The sequence below is a fragment of the Coptis chinensis genome, chromosome 9, assembly GCF_015680905.1.
Source record: "Coptis chinensis isolate HL-2020 chromosome 9, ASM1568090v1, whole genome shotgun sequence".
NCBI classification, from domain to species: domain Eukaryota; kingdom Viridiplantae; phylum Streptophyta; class Magnoliopsida; order Ranunculales; family Ranunculaceae; genus Coptis; species Coptis chinensis.
In genome coordinates, this window is record NC_141464.1 from 56,896,286 (window position 1) to 56,908,742 (window position 12,457).

General features: G+C 36.3%; 1 protein-coding gene across 1 annotated transcript; it reads left to right on the forward strand.

Annotated features, from left to right (window-relative positions):
- The first annotated feature begins 1,372 nt into the window (after nucleotides 1-1,372).
- LOC147476883 (uncharacterized) lies at nucleotides 1,373-11,207 on the forward strand. Its single transcript, XM_086585851.1, is given in 11 exon segments — nucleotides 1,373-2,164; nucleotides 2,166-3,149; nucleotides 3,151-3,485; nucleotides 3,984-4,071; nucleotides 4,159-4,244; nucleotides 5,385-5,461; nucleotides 9,745-10,004; nucleotides 10,095-10,304; nucleotides 10,376-10,468; nucleotides 10,703-10,807; nucleotides 10,923-11,207. Coding segments are annotated over 11 exon segments (3,315 nt in total).
- The last annotated feature ends 1,250 nt before the right edge of the window (nucleotides 11,208-12,457 follow it).

Below are 12,457 nucleotides of genomic sequence, written 5' to 3' on the forward strand. Positions count from 1 at the left end.
GAAAAAAGTCCAAGATGCCATTTTTTGCTGAGCAAATCTGATGCAGGAAGATCCAAGTCAAATGATGCGGAGTTGACAGATTGCACATTAATGACACTAAAGTATCATGAGTTTGTGGATCAGAGTAAAGATAGCAAGTAATCATAATTTTTTTTTCTAATTGGGATAAGTTGGGATGTGTTTTGGTATTTTAGACATAATTTTGGCTACGGTTGTCAGAATTACGCGTGTGACCCTAATTCGAAAGATCTCGGCGGCGCGCTTGTTGTCACCACCTAGCTACGTTCCGTGTAGCTGTTTTTGAGGTCAAAATTCACTGTTTTTCTTTCCAAATTCACCATTCACTACAAGAGATGGGGGCTTTTGCTACGAAATTATTTGCAACGCTTAAAAAGTATAGCTGATACCATACATTAGCAACGCGTTTAAGTGTAGCTAACTTTTTTGAGGGTTCAGGTAAAATTGGTAGTATCGGCAACGCTTTTAAGCGTAGCTAAAAATATTTCATATTTTTAAGTAAAATGGAAATGGTAGAAAATGGTTTTAATTCTTTGTTTTATAGTATCATCGACACTTTGGAGCGTAGTAAATAGTCAAATTTTTTTGCTATGCTCAAATGCGTAGCCAATGCTCACCTAAAATAGCTTTGCCCACGCTTCATTATTTGGTTGCAACTTGCAAATGACAAAGCTTTGGCCACGCTTTATTATTCGTTGCAAATAATGTTGAATAACTGGACATCATTTATGGGCCACTTCGTTTTTTTGGCCCAATATCCAAAAAGAAAACCAGTCCAAGTGGAAAAAAGAAAAACCCCTTAGTAAAAATACCAACATCTCTTTCTTTTTTTAAGAAAGCATTCGTTCTATCATCAAGTTAACACTATTTTCTTCAGGTACCTTTTTCTCTCATCAAATCTCTTGTATATAAATTGGGAAAAAGGGAGAATAAACTAACTTTAATGTTTTGGTTTCATAGTTGATCGAGGGATGCTCGGGAAATCATTCACCTCCCTTGTCTGATTTTGATCTTAGAATCTGCTGCTACCCTTTGATGTGTCTCCCCTGTAAGTACGTTACTTTTCATTACATTAGTCGATATTTGATCAATAGAAATGTTTAATTTGTAGGCAAATTAACTTTTGTAAACATTCTTTTTCGTAGAAGTTGTCTCATTATTGAATATGGATAAAAGTTGGATTCAATTGGCAGATAGGTTTGGCACTCAGTATACAAATGGTATTAATGAATTTATTACCATTGCTAGTGTTCACAAAGACAAGGCGGATATAATTCTATGTCCATGCCGTATTTGCAAAAATAGATATTACAAGCTTGTTAGTGACGTGAAATATGATTTGGAATAACATGGCATGGACAAGAGTTACACTCGTTGGGTATATCATGGTGAAGAATTGGAGGTGATGAGTGAAGATGATGAGGATGAGGATGGTTTTGGTGATCAAAGTGGTCATTTCGATGGTATGCAAGAACTTCTTGAGGATTTAAGAGCACCAACTCACGTGGATAACCATATTCCATATATACAGCATGGAGAAGTTGGAGATAATTATACTGGTAGTACAAATGCAGATCCTTCTACTAGCCATCATGATATGAGTGAAGAAAATCCAGATTCTTATGATAGACTTTTGAATGATGCACGACAGCCTTTGTATCTAGGGTGTGAGAAATTTTCCAAATTAGATTTCCTTGTCAAGTTGCTTCATACAAAGATAATCTATCGTTGGAGTGACAAATTATTTGATACGGTACTTCAATTGATAAAAACGGCATTGCCTACAGGCGAGACACTCCTAGGGTCCGATCATGAGGCTAAGCAGTTAATGCGGGGGTTAGGGCTTGGTTATATTCCAATACATGCATGCATACATGATTGCATGCTGTTTTGGAAAAAACACGAGGATCTTGAGAGTTGCCCAGAATGTAATTCACTGAGGTATAAGATTAATGAAGGTAAGAATAAGAGAATACCACAGAAAGTTTTGCGGTATTTTCCACTTACACCGAGGCTTCAAAGATTGTTTAGGTCAAGGAAGACGACTGCAGATATGAGATGGCATAAAGAGAAACGGGTTGAGGAGAAAAATGTACTTAGACACCCAGCAGATTCTAAAGCATGGAAAGAGTTTGACAAGAAGCACGAGTGGTTTTGCTAGTGATCCTCGCAATGTTCGCCTTAGTCTTGCAAGTGATGGGTTCAACCCTTTTGGTGACATGAGCAATCAGTATAGCATGTGGCCAGTGATGGTCATGCCGTATAATTTGCCACCTTGGAAATCTATGAAAGAGCCTTTCATCTTCATGTCTTTACTTATTCTTGGTCGTAAATCACCAGGAAATGATATTGATGTGTATTTGCAGCCATTGATAGATGAATTGAAGGATTTGTGGGTAAATGGGGTGGAGACATACGATGTCGTGACAAAGAAGACATTCCAAATGCATGTTGCACTATTGTGGACTATAAATGATTTTCCTGCATATGGTAACTTGTCTGGGTAGAGCACCAAAGGCAAGTTGGCATGTCCAAATTGCAATAAGGATACTAATTCTATGTATTTGAAGAATGGCCAAAAGTTATGTTATATGGCCAATCGTCGCTTTTTGCCGCCACGACATCATTGGCGAACCCGAGGAAAGAAGTTATTTAATGGAAAGGTTGAGAATAGGCCGCGACCAAAGGAGTTGTTAGGTGATAAAGTGATATTGCAGCTTAATCTTTTTGAAGAACATAAATTTGGGAAGGGACCGAACAACAAGAAGAGAAAGCGGACAGAGATTGAGTTGAATTGGACAAAGAAGAGCGTATTTTTTGAGTTGCCATATTGGGAAACTCTTGAATTGCGCCACAATCTAAATGTTATGCATATTGAAAAGAATATTTGTGACAACGTGTTGGGCACACTAATGAGCCTAGAGGGTAAAACAAAAGATTCATCAAAAGCTCGATTGGATTTGGCTACAATGGGCATAAGGGAAGAGTTGCATGTAATTCTGAAAGGTAATAAATTTGTTGTACCACCTGCATCCTACACTATGTCGTATGCAGAGAGAATTGCATTCTGTGAGTGGTTGAAATCAGTGAAGTTTCCAGATGGTTTTGCCTTAAACATCTCTCGTTGTGTAAATGCTAAAGATGGTAAAAATATTAGGAATGAAGAGTCACGATTGTCATGTACTTCTACAACGACTTCTTCCTGTTGGAGTACGTGGTTGCTTGTCTAATAATGTGTGCACTACATTAATTGAGTTGGGTACCTTCTTCAAGGAGTTGTGTTGCAAGATGTTGAGATTGGAAATTCTCGAGAAGATGGAAAAAGACATTGCCTTGATTATATGTAAGCTCAAACAGATTTTCCCGCTGACATTCTTTGATGTAATGGTTCACTTGGCTGTTCACTTGCCCCATGAAGCAATATATGGTGGACCTGTGCAATATCGATGGATGTATCCCATTGAAAGGTATATGTTTAATATAAAATGTAACTTGTGTTTAAAACTATAGTATCATGTTGTATTAAGTATTCAACAATTGTGAATTTTTTTTCGCAGATTTCTTCTTCACACTAAAGCAATATGTACGTAATAAGGCACACCCAAAAGGTTCAATTGCAGAAGCATACATTGACACTTAATGTCTCACTTTCTGCTCTATGTACCTACAAGGAATTGAAACTAGGTTCAACCGTGAAGAAAGGAATTTCGATGGTGGTAATGGGAAACAACAGATAGGGCTGTCTATTTTCAAATAGAATGTGCGACCACTGGGGGCTTCTAGGTATATAATGATGAACTCAAAAGAGCTCGCTAAGGCTAGGTACTACGTGCTGAATAATACAGATGAAGTATTACCATATCTTGAGTAAGTTGAATAATTATTTAGATCGATACTATATATGTGTTAGTAAGTGATGCAAATACATATGATTAATCATAATTATTTCCTTTCACTATATGTAGACAACACAAGACAGAGTTTAACATGCAAAGTCCACATAATCTAGAAGAGAGGCAGGAAACACTTTTCCCTGAATGGTTTAAGCGTCGGGTTAGTGTTCATTTAAGGCCTTTTTGATATCAAACTTAAGTATTTGACCATTGTGATACTACTAATTAGTTTACATTTTATTGGTAGATACAAATATTGCGGTCTGAGAAATCTCCTGAAGCAACTGATGAGTTGTACTCATTAGCATGCGGGCCAGATAATCGTGTCAGTTGGTATAGCGGATGCATTGTTAATGGAATAAGATTTCACACCAGGGATAAAGAAGTAAACCTACGCACTCAAAATAGTGGTGTGGTTGTGGAAGGGTGCCACGAATAAAAAGAAATCGACTTTTATGGTATCTTAACAGATGTCGTAGTGTTAGGCTACTTATTTGGCTATCAACTTTTTCTTTTCTAGTGTGATTGGTGGGATGTTGCTAATAGAAAAACAGGAATACACACAGACCGCTATGTGACTAGTATTAATGTTTCGCAGACTTGATATAAAGATGATCGATTTGTGCTAGCGACTCAAGTAGGTCAAGTCTTTTACGTGAGTGATACTAAACTGCGGTGTAGTTGGCACGTTGTCCAGAAGTTAAAACCTAGGAATGTGTATGATGTTTTAGAACAAGTGGATGAGATTGGAGTAGAGCATGGTGGCGACGCATATCAGGAAGAAGAGTAACTTGATGAAAGTAACAATGAAATCGAAGCAGAAGAAGTTGTACCCACACAACTAAATAGAGATGATTTTAACCCTAGTGAAGTTGACGCGGTTGTGGTAAGGACCATTATAGAGAGAAACTCATCGATGGATGATGATTTTATTGTTAATGATGGTGATACTGATGAAGAAGACGATACATTGGCAGAATATTTTAGTTATGAAGAAGAGGGCGTAATGTCCACTGATGATGGTTCTGATTTAGATTAAATGTCAAGTAAGCTCACTTTTGTCATGTCTTCTTAATTGGTCTACTTGGTATTCTTATATATATAGCATTTACTACCATCATGGTTCCTAATATATTCTTTTTTTTTATCATGTATGAATACCAACTAAGATTACTACCACTGCATGCATGTTTATTATATATGCATGAATATTGATTTAGATTACTAAGCTTTGAGGAACACCAAAAATTCAATTCAGCTCAACTTGGTGTGTATCCATTTGTGAAAAGAATATCTTTTAAGCCAAATTCCAGGAGGCACTTAATTAGTCACTGATATAGGAACCAGTTCCATGAATCTTTAGTAGGATTAGGAACTGTAAATTGATACTTCTACAAGGTTAGTTTCTTCGAAGCTATTTGGTCCCTTTATATTATTAGCTTTCACCATCTGTTTTTGGATCTCACTGTGCAGGGAAAAAATGGTCGCAGTCATTCTGTCTACAGGTGCAAATGCTAGCTTAGTGGCAGACCCTATGTTAGAATTCCTTGGTCGGTGGCTCGGTGCTATGCTTCTGATCTTGCATCTAAAAATTTGTGCAGGAAGCAAGCAGAAGAATTTGTATTAAGAGATAACTTTTTGGATAAATATGATACTATATGATGCAATTTGCTTGGGTGATATTTTTGTAATTGTGGAACAAGTTATATGTTTTGAAAGTTGAATTTGGTGTCTATGAAATGTTCTATATATGTTTGTTCAAGTTGAAATGAATGCATTTGCAATTGTTTCGATCTCTCTAACAGGTTACCTTGTGTTCATTAATCTAAGCACTCTGACAGTTAGTTTTTTTTTGTGTTGTGCACTGTGAGAGCTCTTTGACATGTTACCTTGTGTTGTTCATTATGAGAGATGGTCTTTGACATACGCATGTTTCTGAGAGTGCACATCGTACATAAAATGCACTTTGTACCTAGAGTTATTGGTTAAATTTTCTTTTGGTCGTGACTATTGAAACTTGAAAAGTGAATAAGAATACATGTTAATGGACTAGGCAGCAGTAAAAACAAAAATAGAGTTCCAGCTGCAAGACACGATTTCCAAACAAACATATGATTCTCTTTGCAAGTGTGTGCTTCAGTTGTGGACAGACTTATACATTGTCGTGCACAACTTATATATTGTCGTATATAAGCTTATACATTGTCGTATATAAACTTTCTCTGTTATATAGTGTCATGCACAACTTATACATTATCATATATAAGCTTATACATTGTCTTATATAAACTTTCTTTGTTATATAGTGTCGTGCACAACTTATACAGTGTTGTGCACAGCTTATACATTGCCGTATATAAGCTGCCTAGGAACAGGTTGTTCAAGACACTATATGTAAGCTACCTTCAAACATGTCTGTTAAAGAGAAAGCTTGAACAAAGCAATACTTCATATTCAGTTGAAAAAACCATTTCACATTCAGTTCAAAATAACTTACAACAAAATAATAAGTGAAACAAACTTGCACCAAAATAAGAAAGTGACATAGAGCAACACATATCAACCATTGCTGAATTAATTTTGCCCACGCAATTCCCACAAATGATCTATCAAAGCAGCCTGAAAAGCTATATGAGTTTGCCTACAACGAATTTCGCGATGCCGACCAAGGAATCGTTGGAACCTTCCTTCATCGTTTTCATTAACCTCAAATTCTCAATTATCGTGTGATTTGTTTCAATGAAATGAGCAAGTAGTATTTGATCTTGATTTGACTTATCCATCTCAATTTCATGAAGAGATGAATTTACACCAAAAATCATTGTGCTAAAATTGGGATTTGAAATGGGTGGAACTAAGCTTCTTTTTTTATCTATAGAAAGATGTAAGGTAGAGAGTGGTAAGGTATATGGACGAGATATGGGGTGGTGGCAAGGAAAGAAGAGTCGTAACATTTTACCGTAAGTGAATTGTGTCTATATGATAGATTTCATTATAAAACAATAATTTGGAGTGTGGTGCGTTAATGCAGAAAAATTTTCATACTTCAACTAGCATCATCTTTTAAGTGGATGACATCACTTTGCACTCCAAATCAAGTAATTGCGATGAAGATGCTCTTTCAATGCTACTCTATTGTCCTACATGTAGAGTGGGCAACTCAAATTTTTCACACCAACCCATACTCTATATCAAGTTGACAACTTACCATACTCCATTTTGAGGGTCAAATATAAAGCTTGATTTGCTTTATCAAGTGCCACTCCATACTAGCTGCCCAAGCTGCCCTAACTTGCCACATGTGAAAACAACCAAATTTAATTAATTTTCTATTACTATGAATAATTTCTAATTCAAGGATGGTGTGTTGATATGTTAAAAACATATGATTATCTCTACAAGTGTGTGCTTCAATTGTAGACATACTTATACAATGTTGTGCACAACTTATACATTGTCGTATATAAACTTTCTTTATTATATAGTGTCGTGCATAACTTATACATTGTCGTATATAAGCTGCTCAGGAACAGGTTGTTCAAGATACTATATATATAAGCTGCCTTCAACTGACAACTCAGGTTGCCATTTTTGCGCTGATCTGCCAACTCATAATACTTTAGTGCCATCAATGTGCAATCTAACAACTTAGCATCATCTGACTCGGATCCTCCTGCATCATACATGCACCTAGGCAACATCATAGATACACACCCAATGCAAGTAGTGGCGGAGCCAGGGATTTGGATGAGGGTTAGCCATCAAGACAGCCTAACACCCTAACACACACAAACAAAAAAAGTGACGCAATTTCGTTTTAGCTAATATTACGAATATATGCAATTACCAAAAACAACTAAATCTCGAATGAAAAATCATATATAGAGAGACAACAAATTAAAAGCAAAGTTAAATAGGTGTTCAACACCACCATAAAACATGATGAAATAATTGCAGAAACTGCAAGCTAATTAGCTAATGTATAGTCATACTTCATGGATTTATAAAAGTTTGTCGTGTGTGTGGCAATCCTCATTGGCTTATTAGAAAGTAAAGTGATGTGTTGCAGACAGTGCTTCCACAACAATGCCTTGGCGGACATCTTAACAATGGCGCCAATGTGATCACAGACTTTGAATGTCGGAAATCTTGTTATTTGTAACGCACTAATTAACCATTAGTATATAGATGGATGGTCAAGCTGTGTTAAACAATTGGAAATAAATTCATAATTAAATTTCGGATCGGATCGTTTTTGATAAAATCGGATCGAATCGGATCAAATTTTGAAAACACATTCGATTCTGATCCGATTTTTTTCAAACATCAAAATTTCAGATATCGGAATGCATATATCATTAACAAATTCAGAAATATCTTGGATCAAATTTAAGAAAAATCAGAATTGGTGGAAAAAGTGACACCCTATCTATTTGTAACCCTCTTCGCACCATTCTTCACTACTTCCCGCGCTCTTCTTTTCACTTGAGCGACATATTTTTTCACTAAACATTTTTTTCATTACTTCCCACAGCTTGTTTTCACTTTGGCGCCTATTTTTTCAGTGAAAAAAGCAAATTAGAAAAGGGAAGGAAAGAACACACACTCACTGATAAAACCAACACTCTCTCTCCTCTTCAGAGTTCCAGCACACACACTCACTTAGTCACTTCCAGCTCTCTCCATCTCTCTCTCTCTCTCAGTGAAAAAATCTAATTAGAAAAGGGGAAAGAATTTAAAGAACACACTCACTAATAAAACCGGCATGCAATCACTTCTAGCATTCCTTTTCACTGGTAAGTGAAATGTCTCCTCTTATTTTCGTTTAAACACCAGTCTAAAGCTTTAGATGATTCTAATTCGAGTAAAGTCCTTCCCTTGTTTCCTTATTATGACCAACAATAGTTTTGAAACAAGGGAAATGACATATCAAGTAGGAAAGTACCTTCTTGCCAGAGAAAGATTCATCAGCATCAAACCCCTTACGTTTTGAGTTGATGATACTAGTTTGACACTCATCCAATACACCATCAACACTATAGTTTACATCTTTTAGTTCTTCCAACCAAGGTTTGGTAGCTTCGCTCATAATTTGCTTCTCCTTTGCATCATCAAACATTACTTGGACCGTAGCGAATGGGGTAGTTTATCCAAACAACATAAACCATTGCATCAGCCATGTTTGGGTGATCAGACTGCTCTATAGATAAACTATACAAAGAAGAAATCTAACTAGAGATGAACTGAAGCCTGCTTTAATAGGGACATTGAAGTCTTAAGTCTTACCTACCACAGTGAATAGTTATTCAGAGATTTGATAGTGCTTGGAAAATTGTATGGTTTTGGGCTTTTTATGTATCGAAATCAAAAGATTTATGTACTTTAAAGTGGAAAGATCAGAGGATTTTTTAGGATGGATCCACGTGGTTCAACTTTGTACAATTTAGAATATCCCCTTTGTTTAGTTGTGATTGTTTTACATTTATAAGTATGTAATTTCTGGAAGCATTATTACTAGTTTGTGGTTTTGCTAAAATGGTTGAGAGTTTACAAGACATTGAAAAATTTATGGGAGTATTATTTTTATTGCTAGTATGGTTTTGCTAAGATATATATCTTGTGATAGTTTATTTAAACATAAATTTCTAGTGAAGTCGATCATGGCACCAGGTGGATGATCTTTGAGAGCTACTAGTGGGCAGGGGCCAAACTTAGTTGCATAGTCAGTCATTTCAGGGAATGTGTCTAGTGTTGGCAAGATAATTGCTTTTTGTATTTACAAACTATAAATTATATCATCTTTTTATGTTGGTTTAATTTTGACTGTAATCAGCTTCGACCTCATCGAGAGTAAAAAGAAGAGGCAAGGCAATAAATAATACTCTTAACAACTATAGAGTGAGGCAAAGGGGGCAGAAGCCTAGAATTGAGAAACCACCTGGGATGTTGAGACCGGTTGGAAGGTGGAGTTCGCAGTTTGCTACTGAGGTTGGCATACTTTGCTCCAAGCACGCACCTATGTCTTTTCAAAGCTGGATTTTGGTAAAGAAGGAGAACTGGTCTGCTATTACCATTATGCATGAGCATATTTTGGTAATAAATCTCCATACAGTAGTTGTATATATATATTGGTTGTTGTACTAAATTCTTATACTAACCCTCTCACCCAAATTTTATTTGTAGACAAAGTTTGACATTGATTTGCATATCCCGCATGTGGAAAGGGCTGTCACTAGGTTTCTAGGCCAGCGGTTCAGGGAATTCTGTTGTAGATTGCATAAGTTCTATAAAAAGGTTGGAAGTGACCGCCGGAGACGTGAAAAGTCATATGATGGTGTCTCACTGGAAGATTGGGAAAAGATTACTACGTGGTTCGAAACTGACAAATTTAAGGTAAAAGTTGCTTTAGATTGCACTATCCTAATCTTATTATGTTGTACTATAATTAAAAATTATCATGGCAGAAACTCAGTGTGCAAAACAAGGGAAACCGTGCGAAAAAAGTTGTGCACCATCGCGGTGGTTCAAAGTCATTTTCAAACTACTGTGAGGAAAAAGTATAAGAAACAACTGACATTCTTTGTTTTTTAATTAAATTCAATGCACTTGTACAAACATGTTACTCCTTGGATAAATGACACTATTTGTATGGAATCATATGCTGATCAAGCTTAGGCTTTCTTTGTTATAGCGGATACTGTTTTAAGTATGATTATGCTTTGTGAACATACTTGTGGTAGCTAGTGGACATACTAATCCTCATCTGTTTTTATCTTCTGAACGTGTTACAGCGTGATCTAGAAACTCGACAAGAACCTGGTAGGATTGAATTTAATCGTATGATGTACTTTAATGTCGGGAAAGGATGGGCTAGTCACGTGGCTGAAGAGAATTATGTAATAAACATGTCTTTGATTTCGCTTATTGTGTGTAATTTAAAACATACGAGTTACTAGAAAGTAGTGTTTGACACTGCATTTTTTTCCTTGGAATTTAAACTTACTAAACAAGATGTTGGAGATAAAGTCTCAGCCTTTGAAAAAAGGCTCTGAACCTAGGACTGAGGATGAGATAGCTGAAATGATATTGGGTAAGAAACCAGGTTACAATCGTGGGCTTGGCCATGGTGTGGAGCCAATCTCATCTCCCTCGGCTTACCGTAATTCTGAAGTGGAGGAGCTTAGAAGGAGAGCAGAGGTTGCTGAGAGACATGCACATGAGTCTGAACAATGTACTGAGGAGCTCACAACTCGTTTAGCTGAAACTGACCTAAGGTTTGAGGAGTTGCAGAGCTAGAAAGCTGCATCTGAATTGAAACTTGAATTTCTTATGTCGTAATTCGCCAGTTCTCATGTGGTAAGATTTAACCTACTGCATATTTTATCATCCATATTTTATGCCACCTTGTTCATTCTTTTCCAAACTTCGACCGTAGTTCCTAGCTAGTACCCCAGTAGCCCACATGTCTTTTAGAAAGACATAGGTGAGGTTGGGCTGACATTTGAGATATTGAAGTTGGGGAAGAAAGGTGGTGGGTAACTTAATGTTCAAAGTGGGAATTGGGTTACTGCTCCTTTTAATCTTACTAGTCATAAGACTTTGTTTCTTGCTGAAGATGTTGTTATACTTGGTGCTGATGTGAGTAGTGTGTGTTCTATTACTAAGTATATATTGCATAATTACAAGTTAAAATAAATTCACTTTAAGAGAAAATAGTATGGTTGTGTTAATGAATTTTAGAGTGTAGATTGACTGAATGAGGTAAGGTAGTAAGGTAGTAAGGTATGCTTTTTTTGGGTAAGCAAGTTTGAATGGTGTCTCTCTTTTAGGATTTACTATTTCAAGGTGAAATTAATGAGGAGATCACATATTTGAGTGAGCAGGAGTATAGAGTGACTTTCGAAAAATAGAAAATGAGAAAGCTGTCAAAATTAGTTATTAATAGAGGGGATGTTAATATATATGTGCTTACGAGGAATGAATATGTAAACTTACACCTATCTAGGTTAAGAGTATACCATTTCTGGTATTAGTTGAAATAGGGTAAAATTTTGGACCGCTAGGACAAGCAAAGTGAGGTCTTAAAGGGAAGTCCCTATTAACTTAGTCTTTCCAATTTAAACTAACGTGGTTGAGCATTGTGGCTACCAAATTTTGTACTTTTTGGAATCCCTAGTTGAAAAACTTCTCAAACAATCGGGAAGTAAGCTCTATCACCTTCATTTGATATTATTATTCTTTTTCTGTTGCCATCTCTTTTTCTGTTGCCATTTTTTCTGCTGGCTCCCTAATCTCACTACCTCTTTTCCAATTGCATAGTTCAAGTCATGGGGTCTAATGCCTTAAAGATGTGAGGAGGACTATGGGGTTCCTGGGAAGAATGAATGATGTGATTCGAAGTTAGACAAAATTTGTATGACAAGTTTAACGTCAACATTTTGGATGCAGTCATAACTTTTTTGGGTGACATTTTGGATGTAGCTAGTGATAGCTTTTTTGGATAAATATGATATTGTGTATAGTATGTATGATGCATTTTGGGTGAT